The sequence below is a fragment of the Oncorhynchus gorbuscha genome, linkage group LG18, assembly GCF_021184085.1.
Source record: "Oncorhynchus gorbuscha isolate QuinsamMale2020 ecotype Even-year linkage group LG18, OgorEven_v1.0, whole genome shotgun sequence".
Classification (NCBI taxonomy): domain Eukaryota; kingdom Metazoa; phylum Chordata; class Actinopteri; order Salmoniformes; family Salmonidae; genus Oncorhynchus; species Oncorhynchus gorbuscha.
In genome coordinates, this window is record NC_060190.1 from 14,168,835 (window position 1) to 14,186,093 (window position 17,259).

Here is a 17,259-nt window from a genome sequence, read left to right on the forward strand (position 1 = left end):
ATCCCACAGTCATCTGCTGCCTCACATAATGAGGTAGATTGGGAGTGCAAAGGACTGGAAAGGACTTGAAAGTGCCTACTCCAAGAGAGAGAGAGAGAGAGAGAGACGGATAGAGATGACTATGAGTTGTGTTACCTTGACTCACATTCCAAACACCATGTCAGAGTGGCTTAAACGGGATGTTTTATTGTGCTTTTTCCGTCAGACGTTCACTGGCTTCTTTAGATGCCGCACCCACACCTTAACTACCTTAACCATGCGTCTTATCTTATTACCTCACCTGACTTAAAGCTTGTATGACGTATGTGCTGGTGCCAAAATGTCTAAGATCTTGGTTAGATTAATTGATAATGGAAATAACACCCTCACATTACTTGAGGTAGGTCATTAAAAAAAAGTCAGCGAAAGACTGAAAGAAAGTGTGGTGGTTGCCATGACGAATCAACACACATTTGGTATCTCCTATACAAGTAGAACATTGTTGTCAACTTCAAAAGGATGAAAATGTTGTGACCTGCGAGAATGTCTGGTAAATGATCTCACTTGCCCCCCCAGACTGACACACACACACGCGCACACACACACACACACACACACACACACACACACACACACACACACACACACACACACACACACACACACACACACACACACACACACACACACACACACACACACACACACACACACAGTCACTCACTCACAAAACAGGCCAATGAGAGGGTAGTGGTAGTCAAGGGAGGAATTGAGCAACCCATGTGACACAACACAAAGTTCAGTGTTTATTACAGGCTGTTGGTCGGATGAGTCAGTGGATAGACATTCGTTTCTCACTATTAATTATTGGTAGATACTAGATATGTTGTTTACACACACACACACACACACACACACACACACACACACATACGCAAACAGACACAAACACAGACACACTCACACAAACAGAGAGTGGTGTCGCAGTGTGTGCCTGAACTTTCCCTCCACACAGGGCTCACTAATCCTGGATCAGAGAACACAATAAGTAAGCAACAGTGTGTCCAGCAAGTGAGCGCTTTGCTTTACCCCAGCACACACACCTACAGCACTGCTGCAGGCTGTGTTCGTGGGGGGAAAGAACAGGGACAGTACCACTGGCCCTGTCATGGCTGACCCCATGATAGCTGGCACATAGTTGGTGCGAGAGCAATACAGAGACTAGCCCTAACCTTACCATTCCTATCTGATCTGTCACAGACAGGGGACCGTCTCTGACCTGGGACCCAGTGGGAAAGTGAAAGTTGTTGAAGCAGTGGAGAAGAATGTGGTCCAGCTCTGTCTGGGAGGGGAGGATCAGGAGCAGCTCGCTGCAGTGACCAGGGGCTACTGAGACTGGTGCTTATCTTACCACTGCCAACACACGGTGCTGCCTACCCTAGAGAGATAGAGAGAGGGGGGAAGGAGAGAGGGAGAGAGAAAGGGACGCCACATTGCCTCACGGGTGAGTATTGCTGGGTAAATATTTACCCAGTAACCACCTCATGGGTCCGTAATCTCACCAGTATCGGTGGCAGGCAGGGTACCGCCTGCCAGCGTTGCAAGTGGGTAGAAGTGACTGTGGTGTGGACATATGCTGCAATAGTAGTGAAAGAGTTTTTGGATAGCATAAGTAGTTACCGTACGTTTGGGTTGACACTTGTTATCAGACACTCTCCTGAGTTGGCGAGCCTGTAAGTGTTTGATAGCACCCCTGAGAGGATTCTGTGTTTTTCTTTGGGGTGTACACTGCATAGGAGCACCATGGATTTGCTGCAGGACTCTCGGTGGTCAATGCAGGGCCTCAACAGCCGTCTGAAGGGCTTCCTGGAGCAGGTTAACAAGCTGCAAGAGGCAAACTGGCATCTGGAGGGCCAGATTGCATACTGGGGCCTAAAGAACGCCCCGCACCTCCAGGAATGTACCCAGCAGGAAAGGACTGTGGACGATCTCCGTGCCCAGGTGAGACTGGCATCTATTACCTTTTTAACTGGTCCAGACATTGAGCCATGAGGGACCCCAACTCATTAAACAGTGTTTTTTCTTATGTCCACTGACAGTAACTTAGTTTGCCAGTGATTATGCTGAGGTACTGTAATGCCTAGATTTGTTTGAGCAGCTGTGTTCTAGCCATACAGTAGCTATTAGGACTGACTTGGACTAACTTGTATTGTATATTCTCCGTATAATTTTTTACCAGAGTAGAGCAAAGCAGATGATATGTGTTTTCTTGCGTGCAGGGTTTTGGCTTTGAGACAGATACAGCACTGACTGAGCAAACCAGTTATTAACGATTTTCAGTCCTAGCGATGATTACACTTAATAGCAGTCAAATTAAAACAGACATTTGACAAAGTGGTTCCTACCAAGACAATGTCAACTGTTCCAGAGGGTGAGAAGTAGTGTCATACTGTATGTCAGGACATTTGGAAACAAGCCATCACTCCATTGTCACACTCAAGAATGTGGATCCTTTTATTCCTTTAAAGGCCACTGCCCTAGTAGACCATTAACACGGGCTGCTGTAATTGTCAGCTTACTCGCATGAGCTGATTGGAAGTTTTGCAACCGCTCCTTGATTTATGGTCTCTGAAGGTGAATGGAGACAAAGGCAAAGAAAGCACCAAGATCTGACCTATTAGTATTGAAGCCAACGGGTGGGTTGACTTTTATGCCCAATTTCACTTTCAGCGAGAGTGTTGCGTAAAATATGAGCGATTGCCAATCCATTGGATCAATATAAAGGTCCATCATGCATAGCAGCACTGATACGATATCTGCAGACTTTCCCATGTGAGAACCTGTCATGTACAAATGTACATATGTGGGACATTTCCTCACACTTTCGCCTGAACTAATACCTGGAATGTTGACTTCTATGGAACCCAGGACTCCCTGTAAAACAGTGGCAATTGTTACTGAGTGGACTATCCTGGCTAAATAAATCAAATCAAATGAAAAATGTATGACTTGACATATACGCATAACTGATAACGTTCTTCAGATCTTCCTTTGACATGAATTTGTGATTTGCTGTAACAATTGTCTTTGTTATGTGCATCTTCCTCAAGGCCAGTTTCAGTCCTAGACTGCTGTTATTGTTGTGGGTTTAGGTTCTAAGACCTGGCGCCACCCTCGTTCTATTGAGAAGTGTTGAATAACAAGCCATAATAAGGAATTCCTGGTACCCGTGTAAATAGCTAAGTTATCATTAATCATTCTGTATTTATTCCCTGTGTTATTATTTTTCTATTTCTCTGTGCGTTGTTGGGAAGGGCCTGAAAGTAAATATTTCACTGTTAGTGTACACCTGTTATTTACAAAATGTGACACATTTCATTTTAAATCAATCAGTTAATGTTCAGTTGGAGAGTGCCCTGTTGGAAGACAAAGTGCTGATATCTGGTTTGTACTCTCTCATGGCTATGAATCAACACAGTCAGAGATGAATAACTGACAGAGCTAAGATACTGGAACGAGTAATTACAATGAAAATATGATGATAATCTTTGAGGCACTTCTGTGAGCAAAAACACAATTGTCCAAGTTATTTCAGGTTTTCCTCCTTCAAAACGGGTGTGTTTGTCTTGAGTAAGCATTGTGATGTTGTGATTGGCAACGGAAGAGTCAGCATTGAAACTCAAAATGGCCCTAGGTTATACAGTAAACATTTCCATATCAAAGATGCAAGAGATTTTGGATAACATGTGTTTAAGTTTCATGTACTTACATTGCAGTTAACGCCAAACATTTAGGAGTTTTGAGGTCAAGTACTAGAATTACTGTGAGAGGCTCTTTGGCTTTAATATCTGTGCCACAGCTGCTTCAGGCCTTGTCTTAATGAACCCAAATCGTGGGACATCATCATGTAATAAAACTGACTCACTGAGCTGGTGGCAATCTGACAAGTATGAACAGGCAGAATATTATTATGCAGTCTTTTAAATTAATGTGAAGTGGATCTATGGGTATCTGCTAGCATGCTGGTAAATACCCATAGACTTCCAGTCAGTGCTCTAACGCTCGTTAGCTTTGGCTCGCAAAACTACCTCTAACTTCCTTCATACTGGACACAGAGACATAACAATGGTATCCACGATTTCATCTGACTCTGGGGAAGTAGATAAAGGGCCTCATTGCCAACAATCCCGAAGTATCCCGAACTTCCGTATTCTATCTTATCTCTGTTCCAACTTCCTTTCTTTGATGATATTTCAAAGGCTTCTATCTTCATGCTTGTGCTAGTGTATTAGCCTTGTCCCATGCTCTATGTGCTATAGCCAACTCTTCCATTGGTCAATGTCATGCCACACAGTATGAGACGAGGCTGGTGTAATTCAAGGAAGCGAAACCTTTATTACAGTTGTTCTATTGTGATAAGACTCACCCACATGTTTTCACATTTTGAGAAAGACCCCGTTTGATGCAGCACCTGGTAATGTGAACTTCCAGTGTTCTGAGGTGTATTCATATGTGATTTCATGTTTCATCGTGTTTTTTTTCTACCTATTGGGCCAATGACATTACATGGATCAACCAGATTGAACACATTCTGAAATCGATCATGTTTTTCACGCATCGTATTCACTTCCTTGTTATTTTGTCTTGTGTGTGTGTGTTGACTGTGTTTTGGTTCTGTAGGTTGGTAAACTGCTGATGGAGAATGCAGAGCTGGTGCTGCGGTCTGACCACATGATGTCTTGGGCTTCTACCATCCAGGCCAGGTCAGTAGTGTTTGGGACATTCTAGGTGAGGCCTAGAATACTACAGTATAGTAATACAGTAACACATACCCTCATAGTATTTATTTTCATCATATCTAAAGAAAACACAGATATAACATAGCAGTTGTGAACGCCTTCTGGAAACAGAAGTAAATATCCATCAAATCCTACACCTACTGTTAGTATAATACTAACAACCAATTTCAGTCTATAACACTTTAAATGCACCTCTTGAATAACAATCAGATATCTTATTTTCCCCTGAAGAGATACTTTATAATCTCTTCTCTACTGTAGCAGCAGTGCAGCCCACACTTTGTTATAACTCGGCTAGTTCCCACTCCTGCTCAACAACCTGCATACAAATCGCAGCCTGGCTGTGTTGTGCCTGGTCGGCACTTTCCCATCGGTATTGATGCAGAGTGACACACCGGCCCCTCTGCTACTGCCAGAGACCTGCGTCCCAAATGGCACCCTAATTCATATTTAGAGCACTACTATTTTTGACCAGGAACCATCAGGATACCCATAGGGTGTGGTCAATATTAGTGCACTAAATAGGGAATAGGGTCCCATTTGGGGCCCAGATGGAGATCCATTAACCCCTGAAGGGCAAGGGAGGGCAACAACATGCAGGCAGCTATGAGCTATGAATACACACCTCCTCTATTTATATACGGTGTCCTACTGGCCTTACCTGGATCACTGTCACGATGTTGTCTGCAACTCTGTGTCACAAGGTTTATATTGTATTTAAAAAATATGTAGATATTATTTGTGTACTTTTTGACATTTTACTGCATTGTTAGGAGCTAGTAACATAAGCGTTTTGCTATAACATCTGCTAAACTGTGTACGCAACCAATACACTTTGATTTGATGTCTGTGACTGTGACTTTAGCATCTGTTGGGAAGTGAGGACTATTTCAACTACTGAATGACTGTTGCAAGATGTTTTTCCCACTGTATGGGAAAGGTCTTTTACATGATTAGGTTAGATCTGATGAAGGGTCACTAAAACACACGGGAGCATAGATTGTAGTGTGCAGTCTATTTACCTTGACCTGAAAACACTTATATATCTTAACACCTTTTACTAGAGTGGGCTACATCAGGGTCACACAGAGTGATTCTTGGTGGTCTTAAACAAATCTACTTTGAAACAAAAGTATACACCTCACACACATGGTTATAGGCTTAAGAAGAAAGATAACACCTGTACCATGTCAGATATATGAAATGTATTCAATTCTGAGTTTGCATCCCAATATTACACATTATGTGCATCACAGAAGACTGAAATATAACAAAACAGTTTGACATACTGTAGAATCACTGGATTTATGTCAGTTTTAAAAAATGTACTTGATTAATTAAGACATTTTGAAAAATATTAATAACATTTCAGCCATGAGACCAACGAGGGTGCTTTGAGTCAGTGACTGAAGGAAAGGGCTAGGCACCTGCTTAGATACAATGGATGTGCGGCTGAAACATTTCCATATACTGTATCACAGTGTTTACCTACAGTACATGCACAGTACGTGTAGCTCTTTCACCACACATGTAAAGTACCCTGACTAGTTGACACAGAGTAGGGAACATTCAGTAGCTGTACATTGAAAAACACTTCCCTGTGTTACCATCACCACCTCTTGGTAAAGTGTAGGCCTACAGCTGCTTTGCATAGACCACTGTGGTCAAGGCTAATTACTAGTCAATATCGCCGACTGAAACATGGTAACAGGAACGACCTGTCCAGTAAGAAACACACCTTTTTTTTCTTCAGTTTTCCCATTTCAAAAAGTTTTAAAACATGTTCTATTGAGTGCTCTAATGAACACAACCCAGTTAATAGGATGAGATGTGTTCTGTGTCCTGTCATAGATGTGAGTTGGAAGAGTGGCAGACCAAGTGTCTGGAGCAACAGGTGGCTCTGCTGAGGGAGAACAAGGCAAGGGTGGAGCATACCAATGTGCAGCTGGAGGCGGATCTACACAACTCCATGACAGAGCTGCAGGACATGCACCAGGACTATGTGGTACGGTCTTGTGCCAGTGTCCGTGCGGTTCCGTACACCTGTATTCGTTCAGTAAAGACATCCGTAAAAAGGTTGAATAAATGTGGCCATAGATGTGTTACTCATTTTAAGGTTGAACGTTACATTAGTTTGTAAGTTAGCCTTAACATTAGGCTATTTACTGTGAAAGTAATATTGAATTGTGTTTGGTTGACAATGCAACAAAATATCAACATTTAAAGGAGATGTATCTACTGCTTGGATAGTTCTATCTGAGCCACTGGCTTAATCATCAAATCAAATCAAATCAAATTTATTTATATAGCCCTTCGTACATCAGCTGATATCTCAAAGTGCTGTACAGAAACCCAGCCTAAAACCCCAAACAGCAAACAATGCAGGTGTAAAAGCACGGTGGCTAGGAAAAACTCCCTAGAAAGGCCAAAACCTAGGAAGAAACCTAGAGAGGAACCGGGCTATGTGGGGTGGCCAGTCCTCTTCTGGCTGTGCCGGGTAGAGATTATAACAGAACATGACCAAGATGTTCAAATGTTCATAAATGACCACCATGGTCAAATAATAATAAGGCAGAACAGTTGAAACTGGAGCAGCAGCACAGTCAGGTGGACTGGGGACAGCAAGGAGCCATCATGTCAGGTAGTCCTGGGGCACGGTCCTAGGGCTCAGGTCCTCCGAGAGAGAGAAAGAAAGAGAGAATTAGAGAGAGCATATGTAGGGTGGCCAGTCCTCTTCTGGCTGTGCCGGGTGGAGATTATAACAGAACGTGGCCAAGATGTTCAAATGTTCATAAATGACCAGCATGGTTGAATAATAGTAAGGCAGAACAGTTGAAACTGGAGCAGGAGCATGGCCAGGTGGACTGGGGACAGCAAGGAGTCCTCATGTCAGGTAGTCCTGGGACATGGTCCTAGGGCCCAGGCCAGTTGAAACTGGAGCAGCAGCATGGCCAGGTGGACTGGGGACAGCAAGGAGTCATCATGTCAGGTAGTCCTGGGGCATGGTCCTAGGGCTCAGGTCCTCCGAGAGAGAGAAAGAAAGAGAGAAGGAGAGAATTAGAGAACGCACACTTAGATTTACACAGGACACCGAATAGGACAGGAGAAGTACTCCAGATAAACAAACTGACCCTAGCCCCCCGACACATAAACTACTGCAGCATAAATACTGGAGGCTGAGACAGGAGGGGTCAGGAGACACTGTGGCCCCATCCGAGGACACCCCCAGGGACAGGAAGGATATAACCCCACCATTCTTCAACTTGAGTCGGGGACATGAATCCAACATCATTTGTTAACATGTCACCTATTGTATTTCAAAAAATAATATTGAATTGTGTTTGATTGACAATGCAACATTTAAAGGAGATGTATCTACTGCTTTGACAGTTTAATCTGAGCCACTGGTTTAATCCCATTCTTCAACATGAATCCAACACATCATTTGTCAACATGTTGACAAACTAATAGGCTATTTATTGTATTTCAAAAGTAATATTGAATTGTGTCTGGCTGTGAACGCAGGATATGCACCAGGACTATGTGGTACGGTCTTGTGCGAGTGTCTGTGTGCATGTTGCAAGGGTCTGTACGGTTCCGTACACCTGCATTCGTTCAGTGAAGACATCAGTTAAAAGGTTGAATAAATACTGTTACATTAATTTGTAAGATAGCCTTGACTTTTGGCTATTTACGGTATTACAAAAGTAATATTGAATTGTTTTTGGTTGACAACGCACCCAAATACCAACATTTAAACGAGATGTATCTAATGCTTGGATAGTTTCACATCTGAGCCACTGCTCACTGGCCACACCATGTCATTTAAACATGGATAATTTGATAATATTTGGTTGAGACGTTGATCAGTGAGATTACAACCTATACTCACCCACTCAAAAAGACAGACTAAAGTTAGTTGAATTTCCAATGTGTTATCATTATGCTTTCAACCATATACAGTGGGGCAAAAAAGTATTTAGTCAGCCACCAGTTGTGCAAGTTCTCCCACTTAAAAAGATGAGAGAGGCCTGTAATTATGACAGACTAATGACTATGACAGACAAAATGAGATAAAAATAAATCCAGAAAATCAGATTGTAGGATTTTTTATGAATTCATTTGCAAATTATGGTGGAAAATAAGTATTTGGTCAATAATAAAAGTTTACCTCAATACTTTGTTATATACCCTTTGTTGGCAATGACAGAGGTCAAACGTTTTCTGTAAGTCTTCAGAAGGTTTTCACACACTGTTGTTGGTATTTTGGCCCATTCCTCCATGTAGAGCTCCTCTAGAGCAGTGATGCTTTGGGGCTGTTGCTGGGAAACACGGACTTTCAACTCCCTCCAAATATTTTCTATAGGGTTGAGATCTGGAGACTGGCTAGGCCACTCCAGGACCTTGAAATGCTTCTTACGAAGCCACTCCTTCGTTGCCCGGGCGGTGTGTTTGGGATCGTCATGCTGAAAGACCCGGCCACGTTTCATCTTCAATGCCCTTGCTGATGGAAGGAGGTTTTCACTCAAAATCTCACGATACATGGCCCCATTCATTCTTTCCTTTACACGGATAAGTCGTCCTGGTCCCTTTGCAGAAAAACAGCCCCAAAGCATGATGTTTCCACCCCCATGCTTCACAGTAGGTATGGTGTTCTTTGGATGCAACTCAGCATTCTTTGTCCTCCAAACACGACGAGTTGAGTTTTTACCAAAAAGTTATATTTTGGTTTCATCTGACCATATGACATTCTCCCAAACTTCTTCTGGATCATCCAAATGCTCTCTAGCAAACTTCAAACGGGCCTGGACATGTACTGGCTTAAGCAGGGGGCACGTCTGGCACTGCAGGATGTGAGTCCCTGGCGGCGTAGTGTGTTACTGATGGTGGGCTTTGTTACTTTGGTCCCAGCTCTCTGCAGGTCATTCACTAGGTCCCCCCGTGTGGTTCTGTGATTTTTGCTCACCGTTCTTGTGATCATTTTGACCCCACGGGGTGAGATCTTGCGTGGAGCCCCAGATTGAGGGAGATTATCAGTGGTCTTGTATGTCTTCCATTTCCTGATAATTGCTCCCACAGTTGATTTCTTCAAACCAAACTGCTTACCTATTGCAGATTCAGTCTTACCAGCCTGGTGCAGGTCTACAATTTTGTTTCTTTGACAGCTGTTTGGTCTTGACCTTAGTGGAGTTTGAAGTGTGACTGTTTGAAGTTGTGGACAGGTGTCTTTTATACTGATAACAAGTTCAAACAGGTTCCATTAATACAGGTAACGAGTGGAGGACAGAGGAGCCTCTTAAAGAAGAAGTTACAGGTCTGTGAGAGCCAGAAATCTTGCTTGTTTGTAGGTGACCAAATACTTATTTTCCACCATAATTTGCAAATAAATTAATTTAAAGTCCTACAATGTGATTTTCTGGATTTTTTTTCTAATTTTGTCTGTCATAGTTGAAGTGTACCTATAATGAAAATTACAGGCCTCTCTCATCTTTTTAAGTGGGAGAACTTGCACAATTGGTGGCTGACTAAATACTTTTTGCCCCACTGTAAAAGCACAACCAAATTCCAATGAAAAAAAACATATCTGTTGGTGATTTAGTTGTCACCAAATATCTATCACTGCGCTTTCAGCCCTTTGAGGTTACATCAAAGTTCAAATGCACACTTTATATAATTACATAAGAAGAAATGTATAGTTACAGTAACCTCAAAATGTGGCCATGGATGTGTTATTTATTTTAAGGTTGAATGTTACATTAGTTTGTAAGTTAGCCTTAACTTTAGGCTATTTACTGTAAAAGTAACATTGAATTGTGTTTGGTTGACAATGCAACAAAATATCAACATTTAAAGGAGATGTATCTACTGCTTGGATAGTTCTATCTGAGCCACTGGCTTAATCCCATTCTTCAACTTGAGTCGGGGACATGAATCCAGCATCATTTGTTAACAATCTCGCCTATTGTATTTCAAAGATAATATTGACTTGTGTTTGGTTGTTAACGCAACCAAATATCAACATTTGAAGGAGATTTATCTCTTGCTTGGATAGTTCCATCTGTGTCAATGACTTAGTCTGGCTTTAATTGCAGTTTGTCTCCAAATTAATAATTGATATGTTGGATTCATGTCTGCATCTCAACCAAAAATCTAAGTTAAAAAATAGGACTGAATCAAAACAAACTTTGATTAATGGGCATTTAAATGTTGGTTTGTTTTGGATTCAGGATTTTTGGTTGAGATGCAGACGTGAATCCAACTTATCAATGATTCATTTATAGACCAAATGGAATTAAAGTAATTGACACAGATGGAACTATCCAAGCAGAAGATACATCTCCTTCAAATGTTGATATTTGGTTGTGTTGACAACCAAATACACTCCAATATCACTAAATATCATTACATTTGAAATCAACCAGAGCTTGAAGCCATTGGCCTATTTTATTGTCTATTTTTAGTTCTGGTTTGAATAAAAACAATAACTATTGATGAATATCATAGCTAAGCAGGGCTGGGCTTGGGAGACCAAACGGTAGCTGTAGATATAAATATTCTCCAGGAGGAGGTGCTTCCCAGCCTATAGTATTTTTTTCTGATACTGGATATAATGTTGAAGATCTGACATTGTTTTAAAGTTACAAATTCAACATGTTTTATGCAAGGTTTGTCTCCATTGAAATTTGGTTACCATGGTTACATAATAATTGAAGTTTCACCCTCAAAACAACATGCTACGTTGATTTATTTTTTCAAATCCAACGTATTTCCCACGTAGATTCCACATCACAACATGTTGAAAAATGACATTGAAACAATGTTGATTCAACCAGTTTGTGCCCAGTGGGAAGTGACTCTGACAGGGGTTATCCAACTCTGAGTCTTGTTCCAATTAGGAGGAAATTTCTTAACTTTTTACTGATCAGCATCTACTGTGTTTGCACAGTATATTCCACCTTTGATAATTCCCATTTTCTCATTTTTTTTTAATGTTTATGCAGAGGGGAGAGAAAGGTGCGACAAAAAAAGAGAGAGAGAAAGAGAGAAGAGAGAAGGAAGAGAGAGAGACATTAGAGAGGTGAGAGAAGAGAGAGAGAGAGAGAGAGAGAGAGAGAGAGAGAGAGAGAGAGAGAGAGAGAGAGAGAGAGAGAGGGAGAAGACAAAGAGAGAGAGAGAGAGGGAGAAGACAAAGAGAGAAGAGAGAGAGAGAAAGCAAGAGAAAGAAAAGAGAATGAGACAGAAGGTGAAACAAAAGAAAAAGACACAAGAAAGCTACTGTAAAGAAAGAACAACGTCTCAGGACACCTTCTCCCTATTAGCCCATTAACCAGAAGAATGCCTGCTCCTGTTTTCTCACACCTCCCCTATTAATCTCAGTGGAAAGGCATGTCAGGTTTCACACCATCCTTTCCCTTTCAATGCTTTCCTGTCATCCTCCCACCCTCTCTCTCTCTCTCTCTCTCTCTCTCTCTCTCTCTCTCTCTCTCTCTCTCTCTCTCTCTCTCTCTCTCTCTCTCTCTTTTACTAACCCCTTTTTAATTCCTGCTGACTAATACTCCCCTTCCCTTCCTCCACTCAGGTCTTTATGTGATCCAGCTTCTCTCTCCCCACACACACACACATGCACACACACGCACACACACACACTGTCCCAGACTCACAGGCTCAGGCTCAATAACAGACACTACCCCTCCCCTGCATTGCGTGTGTCTGCTCTCACACTGTTCTCTCTCTCTCTCTCGCTCTCTTCCTCTGCCCTCGTTCTCTCTCTGTTCCCTTTTCTCCTTCTCTCTCAGATCCATCACCTCTCGCTGTCACACACACACACTCTTGTATACGCTCTTACATTCATATATATCCCTGTCTCTCTCTCCCTCTTCTCTCTCCCTCTCTCTGGTTGGCTCATTGTGCAGGCAGCCCGTGCTCTGCAGCAGCAGCAGGCCGACTCCTGCGATGCGCTGCTAGTGACGGCCACAGCGTGGGAGGAGGATGGCACAGGGATGGAGCTCTCCCAGCTCCTCGACCGAATCGGGACGCAGTGCGACCGCCTCAGCCTCACCGGCCTAAATCAAGTACCAGATGACCGACACCCCGGCCTGGCCGCCGGCCCAAATCAAACTCCATGCTCCGCTGCCGGGCCGAGCCGTTTCGGAGCCAGACTCAGTACCCGAGCCCATGGAGGGTCTCTCCCACAGGTACGCAGTATCCCACTGCCTTCGTCCCTCCCCCTGTCTTCATTTCCTTCCTTTCATCCATCCCTCTCTCTGTCTTTTCTTTCATCCTCCCTTGGCTTCCTGCCACCTAGTCACACCCTGATCATAGCTCTATCTCTGCTGTTTCCAGGCAACGCAGTGATATGTGGTAAGATAAGAAGAGTTGGTTGGTTTTGATTTGTTGTACTGAATTAGTGTCGGAGCTCTGCGGGGGTCTGAGGTCTGAGATGGGTTGTTTACCTCTCTCCCTCTTTATCCTCATCACACCCCTACCCACACAGAAAGGTGCCCCATAGACAATCCATTACCTCCGAAGAAGAGATCAACTTTTACTACGATATTGAAACGCTGCTCCTCTTTAGATATCGATACGTCGTAAACCACAACTGCAGCATTGTAATACATCACTTGTAACGGGCCTCTCGGATCTGCTTACTGCTAAGTCCTTATAAGGCATCAGCTGAGGACAGTATTCTTTTCAGTCTTTGAAATAGGGGCATTAGGATTTCAGTTGAAAAGGATAACTTGCAATTGGCATGTAGCATATAGCCACCTTCCATAGCTGTTGGTTTCGACAACATCACATCGGATGGGGACAGTATTTCAGGCTTTGAAATAGTAGCATTTTGATTTCAGGGAATATGATATATTTATCAAATAACGTATAGCTTTCTCTCATAGCTATGTTGTTTTCAACAATAATGCAGCCCGTCTAGTCAGTTTCGCTTATTACCCATGAGATTATATTTCCACTCATATTTCAGGTTTTGAAATAGGATCATTTCGGTTTCATTGGAATAGGGGGAGTAGAATGAGTCACTCATCATGGCTGTGTTGTTTCTGTCTGGTCAGTTTTACCGTCTGTGGCACACTGGCTGCATCCAAATTGGCACCTTATTCCTTAGTTAGTGCATTACTTTTGACCAGAGCCCATAGGGCTCCCATAGGGCTCCCATAGGGCTCCCATAGGGCTCTGGTCTAAAGTAGTGGACTTTTTAGGGAATAGGGATCCATTTGGGATGCAGCCAGTGACTTTGAAGTGACAGGCGTGATTAAGCATCTTGGCCCATGGCTGCAAGCAGGCAGCGACTGGTACTTAACCAGCGTCTGCTCTATAGAATGACTTTGTTTGTTGCCTTTTATGTCAGAGTGGACTGGAGTCTGGAGTGGAAAACAGCCCTGTTACAGCCTGGTTCCAAATCTGTCGGTGAAGCAGAGTTGGATAAAGCACATACAGAGCATTCAGAAAGTATTCACACCCCTTTACTTTTTCCACATTTTGTTACGTTACAGCCTTATTCTAAAATAGATACCTTTTTTTGTTTAAATCCCCATCAATCTACCCACAATACCCCATAATGACAAAGCAAAAACAGGTTTTTAGAAAATGTTACAAATGTATTAAAAATAAAAACAGGAATACCTTTTTTAAATAAGTATTCAGACCCTTTGCTATGAAACTTGAAATTGAGCTCAGGTGCATTTTGCTTCAATTGATCATCCTTGAGATGTTTCTACAACTTGACTGGAGTCCAACTGTGGGACATTCAATTGATTGGACATGATTTGGAAAGGCACATATCTGTCTATATAAGGTCCCACAGTTGACAGTGCATGTCAGAGCAAAGCCCAAGCCATGAGGTTGAAATAATTGTCCATAGAGCTCTGAGACAGGATTGTGTCGAGGCACAGATCTCGGGAAGACCCTCCTCGGTAAAAGGCACATGAAAGCCCGCTTGGAGTTTTCCAAAAGGCACCTAAAGACTCTCAGACCATGAGAAACAAGAGTATCTGGTCTGATGTAACCAAGATTGAACTATTTGGCCTGAATGAAAAGCGTCACGTCTGGAGGAAACCTGGCACCAGCCCTACAGTGAAACATGGTGGTGGAAGCATCATGCTGTGGGGATGTTTTTCAGAGGCAGGGACTGGGAGACTAGTCATGACTGAGGGAAAGATGAACGGAGCAAATTACAGAGATATCCTTGATGAAAACCTACTCCAGAGTTCTCAGGACCTCAGAGTGGGGGCGAAGGTTCACCTTCCAACAGGACAATGACCCTAAGCACACAGCCAAGAAAACAGAGGAGTGGCTTTGGGAAAAGTCTCTGAATGTCCTTGAGTGGCCCAGCCAGAGCCCAAACTTGAACCCGATTTAACATTTCTGGAGAGACCAGAAAATAGCTGTGCAGTGACGCTCCCCGTCCAACCTGACAGAGCTTGAGAGGATCTGCAGAGAAGAATGGGAGAAACTCCTCAAATACAGGTGTGCCAAGCTTATAGCATCATACCCAAGAAAGCTCAAGGCAGTAACCAAAGGTGCATCAGCAAAGTACTGAGTAAATGTCTGAATACATAGGTAAACGTCATATTTCAGTTTCAAAATCTAAAATCTAAATAACAGTTTTTGCTTTGTCATTATGGGGTATTGTGTATAGATTGATGAGGACATTTTCTTTAATCCATTTTAGAATAGGGCCTGATTGGGGGTCGGAATACTTTCCGAATGCTCTGTACATACTGTATGGGGCAAATGGAGTAGCTATTATGTTATGCTTCTCACTGTAAAATGACTGGTTAAGGTTAACACTTACAATAATTGCCCCTAATAGGTTCTTGTTTACATGGTAATTACAGAGTAATGCTATGATGTCGACAGGTTCGAGGAATCCACTGAGCACAATCGTCAGTTTCATGTTTAACTAACAAACTTGATTCCACATGTTTGTGCCCTGTGGGAATCTGTGGGGGAAATGATTACAGGTAGATTTATAAAGGTGTGGAGCCTATTTACAATGTTTTATCAAGTTTAAGTCTTTTGGTTTAAAGTTGTTTTACTTTGTGTACCTGATAGTTCATGAGTTCGTGTTAACGCCTAGGGTGTCAGATTACCCTCCTCAACCTGTCCCACATGTGCCCGGAGTCCTCTGGCTCTGTGCCAATGTGTGTGGGTACCAGTTTTTATGAGTGTGTGTGTCCCTGAGTTCCATGTGAACTGTTCCTGTTTGTGTGTGTGTCAGCATCTATCTCCATCAAAATTTTAATTTTGTGTTCTTCCATGTGAATGATGTGTGTGTGTAGGTGCGTGCATGCATACTTGCGTGCGCACGTGTAGGTGTGTGTGTGTGTGTGTGTTATATGACCTCCTTCTCTCTCCCCCAGCTCAATGCAGAAGAGGCAGCATGGGCCCAGGTGAACCTCGGAGGGACTGCCCTGAGGGAGGCGCGGGCAGAGCTAGCCGAGGCCAGGAAACAGTGGCACTGCCTGCAGGTGGAGATCGAGTCCCTACATGCTCTGGTGAGCACACACACACATGCACAGACACACCACTGTAGCCTCAGCATTGCGGCAGACACATACAGTACTTTCCTGTCTCTGCCACACACCCATAATGGATCAGTAGAGTTTGGAGAACATTCATCTTTATTGATTCTGAAACACTATTGGTGATTCTCTCAATCTTATTATCTTCTCTTGCCTCTTCCCCCTCTACCCCGTCCCCTCTCACTCTCTCTTCTGTTCCACGTTCTGTGTCATCCTCTCATGACCTTTTGTCCCTATCCACTCTCTCCTCTATCATATTCCCTCTTTCCCCTCTATGCTGTCCTCCCTCTCCATCGCTGTGCTCCACCTTCTTCATCTACTCTCTGCTCTCTCCCCCTCTCCATTTTTACAATGATTTAATCTCCCCTCTCCCCACCTTTCCTCTCTCCTCTCCCCTCCATCTTCTTTCCCCTCTCTCCTTTCCCCTCTCTCCTCTCCTCTATCTCCTCTCCCTTCTCTCCTCTCCTATCTCCTCTCCCCTCCATCTCCTCTCCCCTCTATCTCCTCTCTCATCTCCCCTTTCTCCTCTCCTCTCTCCTCCATCTCCTCTCCAATCTCTCCTCCATCCCCTCTCCCCTCTCTCGTCTATCTACTCTCCCCTCTATCTCCTCTCTCATCTCCCCTTTCTCCTCTCCTCTCCCCTCCATCTCCTCTCCCCTCTTTCCTCCATCTCCTCTCCAATCTCTCCTCCATCCCCTCTCCCTTCTCTCGTCTATCTACTCTCCCCTCTCCCCTCTCTCCTCCATCTCCTCTCCACTCTCTCCTTCATCTGCTATCCCCTCTCTCCTCCATCTCCTCTACCCTTTCTCCTCTATCTCCTCTCCCCTACATCGCCACTCCCCTCTCTGCCCTCTCTTCTCCATCTCCTCTCCCCTCTCTCCTCCATCTCCTCTCCCCTCTCTCTCCTCCTCTCCCCTCTCTTCTCCATCTCCTCTGCCCTTTCT

At 43.5% G+C, this 17,259-nt stretch overlaps 1 protein-coding gene across 4 annotated transcripts in view; it reads left to right on the forward strand.

The window, feature by feature from the left end:
- Positions 1 to 937: 937 nt before the first annotated feature.
- The window catches only part of LOC124003252 (keratin, type I cytoskeletal 18-A-like), a 28,585-nt gene continuing 12,263 nt past the window's right edge, over positions 938 to 17,259 (forward strand). The window contains exons 1-7 of one of the 4 annotated variants that reach the window (XM_046311349.1): positions 938 to 1,027; positions 1,240 to 1,483; positions 1,776 to 1,980; positions 4,660 to 4,742; positions 6,630 to 6,783; positions 12,575 to 12,973; positions 16,154 to 16,288. In XM_046311349.1, the coding sequence (XP_046167305.1) occupies positions 1,783 to 1,980; positions 4,660 to 4,742; positions 6,630 to 6,783; positions 12,575 to 12,973; positions 16,154 to 16,288 (969 nt within the window). In that variant the 5' untranslated portion in view covers positions 938 to 1,027; positions 1,240 to 1,483; positions 1,776 to 1,782. Of the gene's footprint in view, positions 1,028 to 1,066; positions 1,484 to 1,532; positions 1,981 to 4,659; positions 4,743 to 6,629; positions 6,784 to 12,574; positions 12,974 to 16,153; positions 16,289 to 17,259 lie in introns of those variants that run through there. The other 3 variants (XM_046311348.1, XM_046311347.1, XM_046311350.1) reach the window with 3 other exon arrangements.